General features: G+C 36.8%; 1 protein-coding gene across 8 annotated transcripts in view; it reads left to right on the top strand.

The window, feature by feature from the left end:
• Nucleotides 1-21,305, top strand: part of Ahi1 (Abelson helper integration site 1) — a 146,569-nt gene that overhangs the window by 83,631 nt on the left and 41,633 nt on the right. For all 8 annotated transcript variants that reach the window (XM_048354128.1, XM_048354134.1, XM_048354135.1 and 5 more), the window contains one exon: nucleotides 17,145-17,200. In XM_048354128.1, the coding sequence (XP_048210085.1) occupies nucleotides 17,145-17,200 (56 nt within the window). The remainder of the gene's footprint in view (nucleotides 1-17,144; nucleotides 17,201-21,305) is intronic.

The following is a 21,305-nucleotide window of genomic DNA, read 5'->3' as shown; positions in this document are numbered from 1 at the left end:
AGAAGAAAATGCTATGTTCTTAGAATTAAACCTAGTAAATGTCTTACATGAAAATCCATATTCTTCTGGTATGTATATCTTATTTCAGAATATAACTTTTATGAGGACTAATTAAAACATTTCCATTACAAAAGTTTTGTGGGTGTGGGTTTGTGCAAGTCCTGGGGCTTGACTTTGGGCATGGATGGTGTCCTTGAGCTTTTTTGCTCAGGAATAGTGCTCTACCACTTGAGCCACAGCTCTACTTCCAGCGTGTGTGTGTGTGTGTGTGTGTGTGTGTGTGTGTGTGTGTATGTGTGAATGTGTGTGTGTCTTCAAAGCATGATTGTTAAATCTTCAACCTTCTGAGTAGTTAGGATTACAGGCATGCGCACTGGTGCCTAGACAAAAGTGGTTTGTATTATATAATTCTGAAGTAGCATTTTATAGGTTTTGATGGATTTATCCGAACATAATTTATACCATGGCAAAAATAGTGTGCATTTTGCAGTTTACTGCTCTGCCTCTTGAAAAGGGGAAACTAATCAGTTTCCTCAATGGTGAAAATTAAAGTAACAATTATAGCTTTGTATGGCTGCAGAAGGCAAAGTGAGAGGGTAAATTACAAAAGGACTAGGTTACTTGTGCCAGTCATAACTTCATTGTTTGTCTTTATACTTTAAGAATAACACTATATTTAATACAGTTACTAACAGCCATAAAAATGCATTTTGGGGGACTTGGGAGTATGGCCTAGTGGTAGAGTACTTGCCCAGCATGCATGAAGCCTTGGGTTCGATTCCTCAGCACCACATATACAGAAAAAGCTGGAAGTGATGCTGTGACTCAAGTGGTAGAGTGCTGACCTTGGGCAAAAAGAAGCCAGGGACAGTGCTCAGGACTTGAGTTCAAGCCCAAGGACTGGCGAAAAAATGCATTTTTTTTGTCTTTATAATCTAAAATTGAAGATGGCTTTTTAAATTTTAAGGTAATTAGACACAGAAGTGATATTGTAAACTGTATTTCCCAGACTGTAAATTTTAATGTAGATTTTTTCTGGAACTGATTTTCTATACTAAACTTAATTAATGCTTTTGAAGAAAATGAACATTCAATGACTTTAAAGCTATTCTTTATCTGTTATACAACGTATTATTTAATATTATAATGAATGCATCTATATATTCAATCTGCTAATCATACCTCTATAATGAATAATATTTTTAGTCAAGCTTAGCGTTAAAGGTCAATTTTATTTTCTATTAATTAACTGTGCTTTTTGTTGGAATCATCCACCATCAGTATGGTCATTAGTTTCCATGTCAGTCATTCTGTGATTGTGCAAAAAGTGGTGAACTTTTAAGAATAAAGATCATTTTTGATTACTAGATTTTCTTAGGGCAGGCAATGCCTAGAAGCAAGCAAGTTATCTCTCCTAAGCAGAAGGAAAATAAAAATACCATTTATGTTATAAAAATAATTCTTGTTTCCTTTGTAAATCCCTATGCCTCAAAATGGCCTTTTAAAAACTTAGACATGATAATGACTAATGTAATATTTAAGCATTTTTAATTTATGTCTACTGAAAGCTCTGGAAACTTACAGGAAAAAGACATATCTAATGTCTTCATTTATTCTTAACTCAGATTATAAACTGATGAAACTATACTCATAATAGTCCCAAGGTTTCCCTTACAGGAGTTTGCTACATACTTTTGCATTTTTGTGGTTTTTGTCAGTTTGGTCTGGATAGTGAAAAGTCTATGATATCATAGAATTTACTGGTAATGTTTTCTAGAAATTAATATCTACCACTTGTTGAAAAAAGCTGACTAACAATGGAAATTTGGTTTAGGATACATACCTTCTGGTAATGATAGAGACCTCAAGATAATGTTAATTTGTATTTTCCAGAATTTTAAATGCATATTTTCAAGAAGCTTTGTCTTTGAATGAAAAGTGAATGGAATGTAAAGAATCATTTTTGTGTTGTTAGTCAGTAACCAGTCTAATAGAAAAGTTGAAAAGAAATATAGAAACTATTATGTTAAATTACTCAATGAAGAACTGATAAATTTTCAAAAATAGTGTGAAGGTTTTTATTTTATATGTTTACCAAGCAAAAAGCAGAGCATTGTTCTAAATTAAATCTACTTTTTATCTCAACTTTTCTCTGAAAAAATGTTCAACTTCAATTTCACAAAGAGTAAAAATTTAAATAATGTTTAACTAATTTCCATCGCTTTAAAACAGAAACAAAAAGATACTATATTTTGGTAGAAATACTCTAATGAAATCATTATTTAATGAAAATAGGCTTACAGTTTTAAAAATTGATTCATTCAGTTTACCAGGTAGTATTTATGGAAAATTTATTCTGGGACAAGGACTCAGCACTAGGTGGAATGTGAGGGGAAGAACTGCCCTCAGAGCTCTCAGAACAGTGGGAAATTCAGTAGGCAAGAAAATAGTTGTGATATAATAATGGCTAATCAATTCAGCAGGAAACATTAAAAAAAAACTGCCTTGGTACAGAGAAAGGAATATATCTGATTAAATATATTACATGTATTAAATACCCTTACTTTCGTGACTGTAGTTAGAATTCTGTATTTTCTATACAATATTGAACAATCTTTAAGAGCTTTCTAAATGATTGCTTAGACCTGAAGAATCACTATTTTGTTGCTGAACAATAATAAGGCTAATGTCTCACTGATCATATGGTGCCTTTAATTACTGTGCTACATTTTTCAAATTTACTTCCTAACGTATTCTGAAAATAAACATAAAGTACTCCAATTCTTTTCATATTAACGTATAGATATTATGTAATTACATTTGTATGTACATGTACTTGTATATTCTTTTTTTTCAAATTTTTATTATCAAACTGATGTACAGAGAGGTTACAGTTTCATACGTTAGGCATTGGATACGTTTCTTGTACTGTTTGTTACCTTGTCCCTCATACCCCCCTCCCTCCTCCCTCTTTCCCTTTCCCCCATGGGGTGTTCAGTTCACTTACACCAAACAGTTTTCCAAGTATTGCTTTTGTAGTTGTTTGTCTTTTTTTACCCTGTGTCTCTCGATTTTGGTATTCCCTTTCAATTTCCTAGTTCTAATACCAGTATAAACGGTTTCCAGATAAGATTAGAGAGATAGTGTAGGTACAACCACAGGAAGGTGATACAAGAACATCATCAATAATAGAAGCTACAGATACACATGGAACGTTGAAAGTAGTTACAACTGTGATATAACAATCGTTTCCGTAACATGGAGTTCATTTCACTAAGCATCATCTTATGTGTTCATAAGGGTATAGCTGTTGGGCTCTTGTGATCCTCTGCTATGACTTGCCTAAACTTGTACTAATTATTCCCAATAAGGGAGACCATAGAGTCCATGTTTCTTTGGGTCTGGCTCACTTCACTTAGTATAATTTTTTCCAAGTCCTTCCATTTCCTTACAAATGGGGCAATGTCATTCTTTCTGATAGAGGCATAAAATTCCATTGTGTATATGTACCACATTTTCCTGATCCATTCGTCTACTGAGGGGCATCTGGGTTGGTTCCAGATTCTAGCTATGACAAATTGCGCTGCGATGAACAATGTTGTGCTGGTGGCTTTTCTGTGATTTTGTTTGTGGTCTTTTGGATAAATACCCAAAAGTGGGGCTGCTGGGTCATAGGGGAGTTCTATATTTAGCCTTCTGAGGAATCTCCATACTGCTTGCCAGAGTGGCTGAACCAGTTTACATTCCCACCAACAATGAAGTAGGGTTCCCTTTTGGCCACATCCCCTCCAACAATTGTTATTGTTAGTTTTCTTGATATATGACATTCTTACTGGGGTGAGATGGAATCTCAATGTTGTTTTGATTTGCATTTCTTTTATGGCCAGTGATGTAGAGCACTTTTACATATGTCTCTTGGCCATTCTCATTTCCTCATCAGAGAAGTCTCTTTGTAAGTCTTTACCCCACTTGATGAGGGGGCTATTGGTTCTTTGCGGTTTTGTTTTGGAGGAAGGTAATTTTTTTAGTTCTGCATATATTGTAGATATGAGGCCTTTGTCCGTTGAATGGCTGGTAAAGATCTTCTCCCAGTCTGTAGGCTTTCTGTTTATCTTGCGAGCTATGTCCTTTGCCGTGCAGAAGCTCTGCAGTTTGATGCAGTCCGTACTTGTATATTCTTGCCCATCTTTTTTTTTTCTTTATTGTCAAAGTGAAGTACAGAGAGGTTACAGTTTCATATGTAAGGCAGTGAGTACTTTTCTTATCCAACTTGTTACCTCCTCCCTCATTTTTCCCCCACCTCCTCCTTTACCCTCTGCTCCCCCATGAGTTGTACAATTTATACCAAATGGTTTTGTAGGTATTGCTTTTGGAATGGTTTGTCTTTCTATCCTTTTTCTCTCAATTTTGGTATTCCCTTTCCCTTCCCTAGTTCCAGTACATGCATATACAGGGTACTAAGATCAGTTACAGTAATATCAGGAGTAAAACCACAGGAAGGCAATAGGAGAGAGAGAGAGAAAGAGAGAGAGAGAGAGAGAGAGAGAGAGAGAGAAGTACGGTTTCACATGGCATGTTGAGATTAACTACAACAATGATATACTACTTATTTCCATAACATGGAGATCATTTCGCTTAGCATTATCTTATGTGTTCACATGGCTATAGCTATTGAGCTATTGTAATCTTCTGCTATGTCTATCCTAAAGATGTACTAATTATTCCCTATGAGGAAGCCATAATGTCCATGTTTCTTTGGATCTGGCTCACTTCATTTAGTATGATTTTTTTTCCAAGTCCTTCCATATCCTTACAAATGGGGCAGTATCGTTCTTTCTGATAGAGGCATAGAATTCCACTGTGTATATGTACCACATTTTCCTGATGCACTCGTCTACTGAGGAACATATTTTAGCAACGATTGTGCTCTGATGAACATAGTTGTGCTGGTCTTGCCCATCGTTTTAAATGAATCAGTTCCTTTACATCTTGCATCTCATGGCTGTTGAATTTGAAAATTTAGAAGAGAATATTGTTTGTTTACTTGTTTGCTTCTTTCTGACCAGTCAGAATCAGCAAAACTTGTTCTTTGGGGGAAAGTACCCTTGTTTTCCTATTTTTCCCTTTTCAGTAAAGGAGTTATAAAGTCTGATGCTTAATACCAGTTCAATCTTTCTGTGTTATAAAGTGAAGACTTAGAGTTGGAGCCAGGCACTAGTGGCTCATGCCTGTAATCCTAACCTCTCAGAAGGTTGAGGTCTGAGGATTGCTTTTCGAAGCCAGCACAAGCAGCAAAGTATTTGAGACTTTTTTTCCAATTAACCACCAAAAAGCAGGAAGTAGAGCTGGCTCAAGAGCACTAGTCATATACAAAACAGTTTAAGGACAGTTCCCAGTCCCTGAGTTCAAGCCCCAGCACCAGCATTAATTAATTAGTTAATTAAGCAAACAAGTTGGAAGTAAAATACTTAAAGATATTAATTTAACTAGCACAACAGTTACTTAAACGAATATACGTCTTAATATTCATTTTACTTTAACAGGGAGAATAGTTAATAGCATAATAGCTTTTTTTAAAAGAAGACTTATCTTTGTTTTAGATAATAAAAAATTTCTAAATCACAATACTTATACTTTACAATTCATATATATGCATATAAATTTATAATTTACATATCTTTAAAGAATGAGCCTGAAGAAATGCATTCTTACTTTCCCATAGCCTCAGTGTCCTATCAGTCTGATAGAGAAGCCTTTTTCATCATTAACTCATTCCTTACTTTAGCTATGCTCTTTCCTTCAAGAGCATACTCCTAATGACCCAACTTCCTTTCCTAAGCCCTACCTCCTAAAGGTCCCACCATCTCCCAAGTGTCATCAACTGTGGACTGAGCTTCAACACATGCCCTTTAGGTAACAGATATTGCCCTATTCTTAAGGAAATGGAAAGACATGGTTCTTTCAGTGAGCATAGGTAGAAAGTAGAATTTATTTATTAAAAAATGAGTTTGAATTAATATTACAGTTCAAACTTAAAATTGCCTTTATATTTCTATGTCTTTACTGTGAAATACATGTATTTTCATTGCAAATTGGCTGTGTTATTTACATTAGAATTCTTCACTGGTGTTTTCCATTTGGTTTATTTTTCAGAGATGCTTTAATTCTTTAGTGGTCTCAGTTCCATTACCATTCTTGTTAATTTTGTATTCTTCAAGTTACTGAGGCCCCTTCTAAAGATGGCTATTCATTTTCTTTTTCTCTTCCTGGTTTCTGTTCCCAGGTGTACGGATGGAAGTTTGAGTTGTTACTCAAAAGCAAATAGGCTTCTTTTCAAAATCCTCATCAGTTGCCACATGCACCCAACTCCCAATAAGTTAGCCTAAAAGCCAAATCGTCCAGTAGAAGCCCCTGCTTTGATAGACAAAAAATATTAAGCTGAAAGATAGTGGCAGTTTCTCAGGTATTTATTATCTGCACTGGCTAAGGAAGGGCTTTCAGCAAACTCTGAAAACTCAGTTTTCCCCCCAAACTTGTGACTTGATCAACCTCTACTGGTCCTCTCTTAGCATCAAGTACAACTACAATCCCTCTCCCACTGACCTTTGGCTCTAACATACTGGTGCTGGATCCCATGATAAAACTTCTTGCTCATATACTGATAATCTTTTTATCAGTAAGAGGGCTGATAAATTCTAGAAAGGGCCACATATATGATTTTAAGCTTTAAAATCATTAGCATGAATAAGAAGGTATTCACCTAGGAAGTTAAATGAAAACATTTATTACAGAGTATGTAGAGGTAATGATAAGCTGAGCTGCAAAATTGAGGATAAATTTACCTGAACCCAGAATGGTATACTGATTAAAGATTAAAGATCTCATCAAGGGAGAATTAGTGATAAGAAAGACACATTAGCTATAATCTAGTAAAATTGCTAATTTTCTAAGTATTAGGAAAATATCACAAGCTTCTGCATAGGAGGACTAAGTTGTTTCCTTAGGAAAGAAAATCAGGTTAGCATTGAATTTTTCTAAAATACCAGAAGCTGGCTAACAGTGGCCTTACACAGACCACAAAAATAAAAGGATTTTTCATCCAACAATCTGTTATTCAACCACAGTCATGTATCATATGCCTGTCAGCAAAGGATGGGTCTTGGATCTGGGAATATGGCCTAGTGGTAAAGTGCTCACCTCGTATACATGAAGCCCTGGGTTCGATTCCTCAAAACCACATATATAGAAAAAGCTGGAAGTGGTACTGTGGCTCAAGTGATAGAGTGCTAGCCTTGAGCAAAAGGAAGCCAGGGACAGTGCTCAAGTCCTGAGTTCAAGCCCCAGGACTGGCAAAAAAACAAAACAAAACAAAAGGATGGCTCTTTGGCTATACGGTGATTTAGAGTGTTTTAAGTAAATGATAACTGAAGAAGAACAGAAATCTCAAGATACACGAGAAAAGAAGTTTTTCTGTTAGGCATAGTATAAAACGTTAGACATTTTCTTACATAATTTCTCCTTGTTTTATAAATTTGTAATTACCACTTCTATAAGTCCCATGCATTTTTATTCTTTTTTTAAACTTAGCTATAAGCCATGAATAATAATGCACACCTGTAATCCAGGGGAAAAACAATATAACTAAATGGAAAAAGAGTTGCATTCTGGTTAGTATGTACAATGTTTGTAATGTTCATTATTACTGTAATACTGAGAAGATCTCACATAAAGTCACCAGAAATGTGGACACAAAGAAACCTAAATAAAGTGAAGAGATGCAGCTCAATTCCAAACGCAATCTGTTGGCAAAATTCCCTTCTCTCAAAAGAGGTCAGTGATTTTTTAAGGCCTTCAAGTGACTGAATAAGTCCACTTCAACTATGAAGGGTAATCTATTTTACTCAAGACCTACTGACTTAAATGTTAATCCTATCCAATAAAAACCTTCAAAGAAACATCTAGAATAATGTTTGACCAACTATCTGGGCACAGTGGCTTAGCCAAGTTAATGGAAAATTAATATTTCAACAGTGAACTCACTATGAGCTTTCAGTTATTGTTATATTTTAATAAAAGTAAAATGAAGCACAAATACAGATTTTTAAGTAAAATTTACTTAAAATAGCAAGCTATTTTAGAACATTTTTCTTTAAGCTATTTCTTTATATTTAAGGATATAGATTTGAGGATTTGATTTTTGTTGTCCATGTTTATATCATTTTAAATATTGCTTTATATTTCAAATTAAAGTTACTTTCTAATTAGATACTAATTTTAAAATCACTAATTAGCATAGTTCAATTTTATAGCAGATTACAATAGTGACAACACATGTAAGTTGTTCATTCGTAAGCCCATCATATGACCTCTCTTTCATGAAAGAAAATAAATGTGTCATGCCAAACCATGAAGGCTGACCATACTTAAGATAGAATCTGGTTCATTTGCTGAATAATTTTTTAATTTAATTTTATTGTCAAGGTGATGTACAGAGGGGTTACAGTTACATATGTAAGGCAGTAATTACATTTCTTGTCAAACTTGTTACCCCCTCCCTCATTTGCTGTATAATTTTTAAGACATCTCTGTTTTATTAAAGTTCTAAACCATAATTTATACATCTTCTGCAGTGAATGCCACATACCCACTTAATCAATGATACTTGATTGGATGAACTTAATATTGTAGTTTCTACTGAACTGGTTAACAATATTGACAAATGGGTAGGAGAGATGTTTCTTTGAGTGTTTTTAATGAAATGAATTTCTGTTGTTTTGTTTCCTACTACTTTGATCATACTCTTTCAAAGTAAGAAAGGCAGTTGTGTTCTGTTCATCTTCACTTAATCCCGTCTTTAAAAAAAATCAGTTACATGCTTGTAAAAGAGAAAAATTAATACTTTGTTTGAACTAGGAATTTTACTGATTTTTATTAACAGGGAGAATGCTTCTCAGTTCTTGTAAGTTTCTGGAAAGTTATTTGAACAAATCATTCTAATACTGTAACTCACGTGTACATGTGCTGATGAACAGAGATTGGAAAGTAAATGAGACCCACAGTTGTGTTAAGGCAAAATGCATCAAATCCTTCATGGCTGCTTATTATAAAGAAATGAAGTAAAAGACATTGGGAAAAGAAGGATAAAAGGATATTTCTCAAGAATTTGTTACAATGTTATCATTGTAAAGGAGAAATTTAGGAGAACTTTTTTTCTCTCAAACTCTCCATGGTGATTGAATAAGTAATAGATTATGTCATAATAGGAAGTCACTTCAAAGAAAAGTCAAATAGATTTATCCTTTTGAGAAAATAAGGAACAAGTATAGTCCTTATGATATTATTATAAAACTTAGGACCTCAAGTCAAAATAAAACTTTCCTGGAGGAATACAGCAGCAACAGACAATAGTATAATTTTTTTATTTAATTTATTTATTAATTGAACACAAATTTTTTGACAAGGTGTTGTGCAAAAAGGGTACAGTTGCATAGTAGGGCAGTGTGTACATTTCTTGTGATATCTTACGCCCTGTTTTTCTTTCCCTTCTCTAGGTCAGGTAGACATATATACAATATACAATGTATCAAGAACATATACAGTAGCCACATGGCCACGCCCAAGAAAGTTCGCCTAGGACTTTAAATGTAATGTCGATATTAGACCATATGTCGACAGTAGTCTTATATGAACGTACATATCTAGCTTTTGAGCTGTTGTATTCCCCTGAGAGGTCAATTTTTGACCTTTATATGTTGAGTAATTGTTTGGTTTTAGTTACATACTGTTGGGTTGCTGCCCCAATCCTATGGGGAATACTATTTGAAAAGCAGTTTTTTGTTTCACAGACTTTGTCTCTACTGTCTCTCCGTCTCCCTTTGTTAACAGTCATATATCAGGGAGATCATGCCCCTTTGTTTTCTGTGTTCTAGGCTTGTCTCGCTCAACATTATTTGTTCGAGTTCTGACCATTTCCCTGCAAATAACAATATTTCACCATTCCTAATCGCTATGTAGTATTCCATTGTGTATAAGTACCTTATTTTGGGGATCCATTCATCTGTGGAGGGGCATCTGGGTTGTTTCCATATTTTGGCTATTGTAAATTGTCCTGCGATAAACATGGAAGTACAAATGTCTTTTTGATATCTTGGGGTTTGCTGTTTAGGATAGATGCCTAGGAGTGGTATGGCTGGGTCATAGGGTAGGTCTATATTGAGCTTTTTGAGAAACCTCCATACTGTTCTCCAAAGTGGTTGAACTAATTTGCACTCCCACCAAAAATGGAGAAGGGTTCCTCTTTCCCCGCACCCCCTCCAGCATTTGTTGTTGCCTGAATTCAGAGTATAAGCCATTCTAACTGGGGTGAGGTGGTATCTCAGGGTTGTTTTTAATTTGCATTTCCTTTACTAGCAGGGATGTTGAGCATTTCCTCATGTGTTTCTTTGCCATTTTTATCTCTTCTCTTATGAAGTCTCTCTTTAGCTCCTTTGCCCATTTCCTAATAGGTTTATTGGGCTTGGAGGGGCTTAGTTTTTTGAGTTCTCTGTAGATGACAGATATCAGGCCTTTGTCTGTTGCTGTGCTGGTAAATATCCTTTCCCATATGGTTGGCTTTCCTTCTAGTTTGGTGGCTATGTCTTTATCTGTGAAGAAACTTTTTAATTTGTAGTAGTCCCATTTGTCAAGTCTCTCCCCTATTTGTTGTGCCCCTGGGACTCTATTCAGGAAGTTCCTTCCTGTGCCTATAAGTTCTAGCGTCTTTCCTACTCTGTCTTTCAGTAGTTTCAAGGATTCAGGTCTGATATTGAGGTCCTTGATCCATTTTGAGTTGATCTTGGTGCATGGTGATAGGCTTGGGTCTACTTTGAGTTTTCTGCATATGGCTGCCCAGTTCTCCCAGCACCAGTAGTTGAAGAGGCTATGTTTATTCCATTGTATGTCTTTAGCTCCTTTGTCCAATATCAGCTGGCTGTAAGTGTGCGGTTTTCTTTCTGGATCTTCAATTCTAATCCATTGGTCTTCCGATCTGTTTTTATACCAATACCAGGTTGTTTTTGTTATGATGGCCCTGTAGTACAGCTTGAAGTCTGGTATTGTGATACCTCCTGCACTGCTTTTTTTGCCTAGAATTGCTTTGACTATTCTAGGTTTTTTGCTGTTCCATATGAATTTATGGATTGATTTCTCTATTTCAGTGAAGAATGTGGCTGGGATTTTGATAGGGATTGCATTGAATTTGTATAACAATTTGGGCAATATGGCCATTTTCACTATATTGATTCCGCCTACCCATGAACATGGGAGGTCTTTCCATCTCCTTGTGTCTTCTTTGATTTCCCTTATTAGATTTTTATAGTTTTATATATTAGATTTTTATAGTTTTCATTAAATAGGTCCGTCACGTCCTTGGTTAAATTGATCCCTAGGTACTTAATTCTTTTTTTGGCTACTGTAAATGGAATTGTTTCCATAATTTCCTTTTCTGTTTGTATATTGCTGGTATACAGGAAAGCTGCTGACTTTTGTGGATTGATTTTGTATCCTGCTACTTTGACAAATTGGTTTATTAGGTGTAGGAGTTTGGCTACTGAGTTTTTTGGGTCCTTCAGATATAAGATCATGTCGTCTGCGAATAGGTATAACTTGATTTCTTCCTTGCCGATGTGGATCCCTTTGATGTCCTCCTCTTGCCTTATTGCTATGGCTAGGGATTCCAGCACTATGTTGAAAAGAAGTGGGGAGAGTGGGCATCCTTGTCTTGTTCCTGAGTTTAGGGGGAATGATTTAAGTTTCTCTCCATTTAATATGATATTAGCAGTTGGTCTGTTGTATATGGCTTTTATTGAGTAATGTTCCATCTATTCCTGTTCTCTCCAAAGCTTTTAATAGGTATGGATGTTGTATTTTGTCAAAGGCTTTTTGGGCATCGACTGAGATAACAATGTAATTCTTAATTTAAGATCTGTTTATGTGGTGAATTACGTTGATTGATTTACGGATGTTGAACCATCCTTGTGACTGTGGGATGAAGCCTACTTGGTCATGATGTATGATTTTCTTGATCAGTTTCTGGATCCTGTTAGCTAATATTTTATTAAGGAGCTTTGCGTCTGTGTTCATTAGTGATATTGGTCTGTAGTTCTCTTGTTTTGTTGGGTCTTTGCCTGGTTTGGGAATGAGTATGATATTAGCTTCATAGAATGAGTTTGGGATTTCTCCCTCTTTCTATTTCGCGGAAGAGTTTGAGGAGTATTGGTATTAGCTCATCACTAAAGGTTTTGTAGAATTCGTTGGTGAATCCACCTGGGCCTGGGCTTTTCTTTGTTGGGAGGTTCTTGATTACCTCCTGTATCTCACTGTAAGTTATTTGTTTATTTAGTTGATTTATTTCTTCTTGGTTCAGTTTGGGCAGTTTGTACTTCTCTAAGAGTTGATCCATTTCTGTAAAATTATTGTTTTTTTGCTGAGTAGAGGTTTTGGAAATAGCTCCTTATGATTGTTTGAATATCGTGTGTACTTGTTGTAATTTTTCTAGTGGAGTCTTTGATTTTACGTATATGAGTCTCTTCTCTTCTTCTTTTTGTAAGTCTTGCGAGGGGTCTGTCGATTTTATTTATTTTCTCAAAGAACCAGCTTTTAGTCTTATTTACTTGTTGAATGGTCTTTCCATTTTCAATCACATTTATCTCTTCTTTAATCTTTGTGATCTCTCCCCTCCTAGTCATTTTAGATTCTGTCATTTCTTGTTTCTCCAGTTGTTTTAGTTTCATCGTGAGGTTATTCACCTGCTCTGCTTCCATTCTTTTAATGTGAGTGCTGAGGGCAATGATCTTGCCCCTCCGTACAGCCTTAGCTGTGTCCCATAGGTTTCTTTGTGATGTGTTTTCATTGTCATTGTGGCTTATGAATTTGTTGATTTCATCTTTAATTTGGTCTGTGGCCCAAGTGGTGGATAGCAGTGTGGGGTTTAGCCTCCAAGAGTGTGTATAGCCTCTGTGGTATCCTTTGTTATTGAAGGTTACCTTTTATCCACTGTGATCAGATATAATACATGGGATGACATCAGTACTTTTGTATTTGCTGAGGTTCTTTGTGTGGTCTATTTTGGAATATGATCCATGGGCTGCTGAGAAGAAGGTGTATTAGGTCTCTGTAGGGTGGACGATTCTGTATAGGTCTGTCAGATCCATTTGGGATATGGTGTTACTTAGGTCCTCAGCTCCCTTGCTGATCCTCTGGGTGTTGGATCTGTCTCTTGGAGAGAGTGGGGTATTAAGGTCACTCACTATGATTGTGTTTGCGTCTATCTTGTTCTGTAATTCTGTGAGAATTTGCTTGACATATGTAGGGCCTCTTTTGTTCGGTGAGTATACATTTATCACCGTGATGTCTTGATTCTGGATTTTAACTTGTATTACTATGTAGTGTCCTTCTTTGTCTTTTTGAGTTGATTTTAATGAAAAGTCCAGCTTGTCTGAGTTCAGGATGGCTACACCTGCCGTTTTGGTAGGTGCGTTTGCTTGGTAGGTCTTGCTCCATCCTTTCATTCGGAGCCTGTTTTTGTCCCTTGCTGTAAGGTGGGTCTCTTGTAGGCAGCAGATGTCAACTTTTTGTTTGCAGATCCATCCTGCCAGTCTGCTCCTCTTTATCGGAGAGTTTAAACCATTTATATTTAAAGAGATCAAGGATAAGGGTGTTTTTTCTCCTTCCATTTTCTTGTTGGGCTGTTTTTTCCTCTTTTTTTTTTCTTCTTGTCTTTAGTGAGCTGTTCTTTCTGTTGGGCTTTGGCTATTGTAGTTTCTTTCTGTTTCTGTCTGTATGTCTTGTACGATCTCTGTTGGCTGGGATTCCCCTCTTAGAATTTGCTGTAGGGCTGGTTTTTTATTCACATACTCCTTTAGCTCCTCTTTGGTGTGGAAAGATCTGGTTTTCTCTTCGAATGTGAACTCCAATTTCATTGGATATTTGATCCGAGGTTGCATATTGTTAGCCTGAAGTACTTGGATGGTGTTCTTCCACTCACTTCGTGCTTGGTAAGTTTGTGTGGATAGGTCTGCTGTTATTCAAGTCTTCTTCCCATTGTAGAAAATGTCTTTCTTCGCCTTGGCTGAATTCAGAATTTGCTCTTTAATCTTGAGATCTGAAGTCTTGTTTATTATGTGCCTTTGGGTGGCTTTTCTGGAGTCTGGCCTGCCAGGTGTCCTATAGGCTTCGGTTACCTGGATGGGGTCCCTTGTGAGATTGAGGAAGTTTTCTGCAATAACTTTATTGAGAACATGTTTAAGCCCTCTGCTCTGGTATTCGGCTCCTTCTTCTATTCCAATTATGTGCAGATTATATCTCTTGTCTTGGTCCATTAGTTCCTGGATTAGTCTGCCCTGAAGCTTCACCGTTTCTTGGAGTGTGGTCATTTCTTCTTGTTGTCAGCTGCTTCATCATCCAGGCGAAAGATTCTGGATTCCATATGGTCAATTCTTTGTGCTGTGGATTCAGTTGCAGAGTTTATGGATGTCAGAGAGCTATTTATGGTTGTCAGATCAGCTCTGATTGTGGAAATTTCTTCCTTTAATGAGTTGTATTTTAAATCTATTTTTTCATGCATTTCAATTCTCAGGATGTTAAGGTCTTCTTTAAGGAAGGCTTGCATTGTATCCATTTTTGCTTCCATTTCTTTAAAAGAGGCTTGCATTGTATCCATTTTTGCTTCCATTTCTTTCTTGGCTTCCTGGGTGTCCTTCCAGATTTCCACTCTAAACTCCTGGAATTGTTTTCTGATTTCATTTCTGATGCTTTCCATCATTCCTGTTAACATGGCCTCATTTGCTTTTTTATTCTCCATCTCCTCTTCAGTCATGCTGATTTTTGGAGCTGGCAGGTTGGCTTGCTCTTTGATGAACTGTGTTATGTTTCTTTGTGATTTGCGCATCTGGAGATCTGTGGATGGCTTCTCAGGTTTGGTTTATAGCTCTGCCCTCCCTCCTGTGTACGCGCGTCTACCAGAGCAGGTGCTGCCGCTGTGGCTCCGCCCACCTGTGTGGGGTACGCCTACTAGAGCAGGCGTTGTCGCCGGGGGCCCTGCCCACCTGAGCACTGTGCGCCTGCTACAACAGGCGCTTGCGCTGTGGCCCCGTCCACTTTAGCTGGGTATGCCTCCCAGAGCGAGCCCCGGGTTGTTGGGTTGTGTTTGCGCCCTCCCGCAAGTCCGTTGTGGGGGGCGGTATGTGTGGGGCCCAGTGGGATCAACTGTCCGGGTGCAGGTTAGCGCCCTCAGACTGTGCCTCTGCTGCGAGGGGCGGGGGGCGTGATCAGGTCCAGGTGTCCCTGCTATGCTGTTATTGCCCACCAGCGCCTGTGATTTTAGTTGTAAGAGTCAGCGAGGTCCAGGCACCTGGGGTGGGGCTTGCACTGCCGGCCATCCCCCAGCCCCTGTTGGGATGGGGGCAGGGCCGATTCGGCCAGTTCAGGATCCTGTGAGGCCTTGGGGCTGCTCCACCCTTCCCCTGCTAAACTGACTTCCCAGAGCCTGATGGGAGCTTCCCGCCTGATTTGGGTGTTCTTTGTTCCCTCGGGGTGGAGAGGGGGAGGGAGGGAGATCTAGCTTCTTTGTAGGGCTTGGGTCTCTGATAGCTGGTCTCCCGTTGGGGGATGGGGGTAATGGGGGACTCACTGATCCTGGATTGTGTATGTGTCCTGCGCAGCCGTTGGTCCTTCAGGGGGTGGCGAAGTGTCGTGGTGGCGTCCCCAGCTCCGCCCTTCTGCCGCGCTGGGTTCCCCAGCCGCCGTCCATCCGATCCCGGTGTGGACCCGAACTTCTAATTGCCGCCATCATATGTCTTTGTCTGCACCCTCCCTAGTGTTCGTGGGGTCCCGCTGTCTGGATTCTGCGCTCCCAGCAGCCTGTCTGCCGATCGCCGGGTTCCCCTTTCCCAGCCTGGCCCTGTTCGTGCCAGGGTCTGCTGGTGGGGAGAGGGTGCCCCGGAGATTCTCCGGCTCCATGTAGGTTTTTGGCTCTTCTTTTTTACTCCTTTGTGTTTTCCTGCATATCTCCACTGCTTCTGGCTGCTGGTTTTGCTGGGTTCTTGATGGGGTGTTGGGTGTTGGAGTTCCCAGCTCGCTATTCAGTTGGAGCGAGTCGGGGTGCCTCCCTACTGTGACAGCGCCATCTTTCCTCCTCCACGTTTTTTGACAATACCAATAGTATAATTTTTGACTGGATACCAGAATATTGACACATGTTAATTTATTGCTGAATGCCCCCTGAATGGGAAAACTGGATTTGCTGTAGTCAGTTACCTTAGCTAAATTCACCAACTGTTTCAAACCCAACAAATTCATGATATAGTTTGAAAAGATACTGCCATCTGAGTGGGACTTTTTTTCTTGTAAACTGCATGTTAGAAACATCTCAGGATTTGGCTGGGAATATGGCCTAGTGGCAAGAGTGCTTGCCTCATATACATGAAGCCCTGGATTTGATTTCTCAGCACCACATATATAGAAAAAGCCAGAAGTGGTGCTGTGGCTTAAGTGGCAGAGTGCTATCCTTGAGCAAAAAGAAGCCAGGGATAGTACTCAGGCCCTGAGTACAAGGTCCAGGACTGGCCAAAAAAAAAAAAAGTCGGAAGTAGAGTTATGGCTCAAGTGGTAGAGCACAAACCCTAAGCAAAAACAAAAAGAAAAAAAAAAATCTCAGGATGTTAGGTGTTGCATAGGAATAAGGACACCAGTTCAAAAGGACTTTGGCAAGACAAAGTTTACTTCTGCAGAATCGTGCACCATCTACCAAAATTCTGGCAAGCAAACCTCCCCTTTGGCCCACACATTAGCTGAGCTCAGCCTCACAATCTGTAAAAGGATGTGGCTTAATTAACCGGAGCAACTAAAATTTAAGGCGCTTCTAACAGGATGTCTTAATTAAAGTGTTCGAAAAAGATGCATAACTAAAATGTAACTTAACAAGGGCCAAAACACCTCAAAACAGGAACCCTTAAAAACAATTCTCCCAATTAAAGGAAAGAAAGCAAACTACTTTGATAGAAAAGAGTTTCTCACATGTGTGAGGCAAATGTATTAAAAAGATGGATAGGCATAATAACCATACATATATATATATATATATATATATAATTATTTTCTTTCCACAGGGATTATCAGCATAGAAAGAAGGCCATGTAACCATCAGGTAGATTCACCACCAACGGTAAGACAATCTCTGTCTATATTATTAAAACTGTTCAGAACAATGGGGAATTTGGCTCAGATGGTACAGTACCTGGCTAGTATGCTTGAGGACCAGAGTCCAATTTATACTAACATGCATGCAACACACACACACAACCTGGTAAGAAACTACTAGGTGTATTAGATGGTGTGGTTATGATACAAAATGCTACTGCAGAACTCTTATAACAGTATCCCTACAGGAAAACTAACTTCATGTTTTCTAACTAATAAAGAAAACTTAGTTTTTCCATGATTCAGGTAAACAAAATACTATGTTTTTCTTAGACCCCTTGTTATATTAATTTTAATAAAGTTTCTGGTTTTAATAAAGTCTTTACTCAAAATACTTAATGCTCTTTAAAAATGAATTTTTGTACAGTAGTATATTGCTTAGATTGAATGTCTTAAAGTAGTGGAAGAATGTCATAACATTTAATTTGTTATGTTACTTTTCTTTTTTAATATAGAAATAAAATCTTTTATTCTTTTTCTATTACTAGAGAAGAAAAGGCATTACATTACTATTTACCATATAATATCAGTACTTTATAAGTGGCAGAAAAGTAGATTTCTCTAGTCTCTGAATAGGAAATATACATTGGTTGATAGTTTCCATTTGGAAGATTCATAAGATATTGCACAATGAAGTACTTCTTACTTTTCCTTCAATGTATTATTTTTATGTTTCTATGCAATGTTTTTAAAGTTTTTCTTATGGCTTGCCATTTCCTATTGTGAGAAAGACAGGAAATACTTTATTCTGAGGAAATAAAGATTATCTTAAGCCATATTTGAATTTTTTGATTAGTAATTACCTCTCAAGAAAATTGCCTATTTTCTGTTTGTCAACAATTCATACAGCTGAGTAACTTAATATGTTTAATAATGTGAGGCATTCCAGAAAAGACTCATATATGGGGAAATAAAAGCACTCAGCTGTAGTACGGATTTCAGGTTTCCTTTAGTAAGTATACAAAAGAGTAGTCATAACCTTATGAAAGTTTAATTCTTTATTAATAAATAAAAATTATCAATTAAGGAAAATGTATTTCTAATGTATGCAGATAATATATTCAGTTACTACATTATTTTTCCATGCTTTTGAAACTCATTTTATTCCTGTAGGGCACCTGTGTTTATATTTATTTTGTTGGTGCATTCTAGAACTAATGAAAATACAATTCCACAGAGTTTTCTTGTTATTCCCCTTTGGCTGATTGTAGATCATCTCATGCTAATAAATTACAAAGTAAAAAGATCAAAAGAGAATGGGCTAGAATTTCTGAACAGCTGATGCTGAGGGCCTGAGTGTCTTCTTGCCCCTGCACCTAATCCCCAATTTCCTAGGGCTTTGGTATAGGGGAGGGCTGGCTAAATGTAAGTTGCAGCTATTCAGCAGGTGAGGGGAATGAATAGTAGAGAATTCTTCAAGCCTCTGTTCCAGGGAATGCTGCACACACACACACACACACACACACACACACACACACACATAAACACACACGTATATATAAACATATATGTATCTGTAGTTAATTCAAGAACCATAACGCAGTGTACAGAGTCCCTTAAGTAAATATAGATTAGATTGAGAAGAAAACCACTTCTGTTAGCTTGTCAAGTGCTCCTGGTCACCATCTTTTTATTATTTCCTTCTTTGTTTTTCATATACTACATGAAGTCTTCTTTTTTCTGGTTTGAATTTTTTTTAATGAATTAAAGTATACATACCTAAAAGTTCCCTCAGTTGTCTTTGCATAAGACATGCTTTTGTTTATTTAGCCATAACATTTTCATTTAAAAGCATGCTAGCCATTGACCTTACTGACTTCTGGTATTTAGTATTGTGGAAGAGATATTGATCATCAGATGATAGTTATCAATTTTTTTGGGTAATCTTCTAGGCCTGCTTGTATATATTTTATCTTATTTTTATATAATGTCCTAGTTCTGATTTGATGATTAAACATGAACCCCTTCTCACTGACATTTTTCCTGAATAATATTCACTCATACATTGTACTGTTATAGGAAAAGCCACTAAGGCATGATATCATATTAGATTATATGAAAATATTTAGATTATGCCACTTTAAGAACCAGTCCCTGCACCTGCTTACATTCTGTGGCAAGGTAGGGCATTATCAGCCTCAGATTAATCAGAGGTCATTGTCTGCACCCTGAAAGGCAGGTGTAAAAGTGAGTTAATAGTTAAGTCAGCACTGGCTTAGTCTTTTATTTACTTTAAATGAAGGGCTTATTTGCAAATCAAAGAAAAACCGCAACTGGAAGAAGGAACTGTTCCTGAGGAGGATAGGCAAAACTTATCTTCTCTTTAATATGTGACCATGTGCATATATTTCCAGTTATCCTGACAGAATTAATACGCATTAAAAGACATTAAAGCATTATAAGTCAGGCCGAATATACAAGGAATCTTTCAGTGAATTGAGGAGTATTGTTTTAAATTAATTTTATCTAAAACTGATATAATACTTAAATAACATCAGTATAGGCTATTCTAATAAATCACTTCAAATTCTAATAAATTATTTCAAACCTGTAATAGTCAACTAATATTACTCCTTTATTCTTATCCAGTGATCCTACAGCTCTTGTTAATGAAAACATGTTTTCTTTTCACAAACAGATTTTTGAGGTGGTATAAAAAATAATAGCTTATATTTTCAAAGAAACTGGCATATACCAATTATGGAATATTTGCCATTTTTCTAAGTTTTAGATGGTCATTAGGATTTAAAATTTCCTACCTTGGGGCTGGGGATATGGCCTAGTGGCAAAAGTGCTTGCCTTGTATACATGAGGCCCTGGGTTCGATTCCCCAGCACCACATATACAGAAAACGGCCAGAAGTGGCTCAAGTGGCAGAGTGCTAGCCTTGAGCAAAAAGAAGCCAGGGACAGTGCTCAGGCCCTGAGTTCAAGGCCCAGGATTGGCCAAAAAAATAAATAAATAAATAAAATTTCTTACCTTGATTTAAAATGTAAACATTAACTCAGTATTACTCTTAGTTATCAAATAAACATAACAAGCTAGTAATTCATGTTACATTTACCATTCCATTTATGTTTTCTAAGGATATATTTTTGTCACATTGTTTAGCAGAAGTAAACCTTAATATGTTTTAGACTTGTTTTGCTGTTTTTGAAATCCTTAGATGTCCATGATGTTGCCTATCTTTATCACTCTGTTCATAAAGGTACTCATCTGACTTACAGAAATTAAAATTTATTCTTAGTATCATGGATATGATAATTGTACTGATTCTGCAATATTTTGAGTCATTTATGTTAGATTTTATTGTTTTATTTAGACTCTTAGGTTTATTGGTTTGTTATGTATTGCATTACTACACTTTAAAAGATATACTTTATGCATATATGTGTAAACTATGACTTCCATATTTTAATGTAATATTTATAATATCTTGTTTTTTGATAAATGCATGAGTTAAAGTAAAATGTCTTGACTCAAAGGAAATACTTTATTTTCTCCAAATTATGGCATTTTCCAGGAATTCATAGTATGTAATCCGCGGTGAATATGCCCCTATAAAACTTATTAAATAGAACTTATGGCCAATCTCTTCCTGTAGGTAATTGTAGGGTGGAGAAGGAACCCATAAACTACAGCTTTTATAACTTAAGTCATAAAAGAACCTTTTTCACTTACCAATAAAGTAGTAATTCTATTAAAATTCTATTGAAATCCAAATGTGCATGCAAATTAGGTTCTCTTTCAAAGCACTTATGGTTGTACACAGCACAGTTTTTAAAATATCTTTAGTATTTTCCTCCATTCATTACTGTGAATACCATTCATTATTATGAATACTATGTTGGTTTCTTTTACTGTTAGCAATTCCATTGACTTCTGTTTTTCCTGGACCTTTTTCTTCCAGTTTTCTTTGCTTTGCTAAAATTTTAATCTAATAAACCTTAAATTCAGAAAATTGCTAGAAGTAAAAGAAATACATAGCATAGTGCTATTGGTTGTTCTATATGTTCTTATGTACAAAATAGGTCTTTTGAGTAGAACTTGAATTCATTCAGGAAGTGATG

The sequence above is a fragment of the Perognathus longimembris genome, chromosome 9 (genome assembly GCF_023159225.1).
Source record: "Perognathus longimembris pacificus isolate PPM17 chromosome 9, ASM2315922v1, whole genome shotgun sequence".
Taxonomy (NCBI): Eukaryota; Metazoa; Chordata; class Mammalia; order Rodentia; family Heteromyidae; genus Perognathus; species Perognathus longimembris.
Note: the sequence above shows the minus strand (reverse complement) of the source record. Positions and strands in the feature narration are given on the sequence as shown.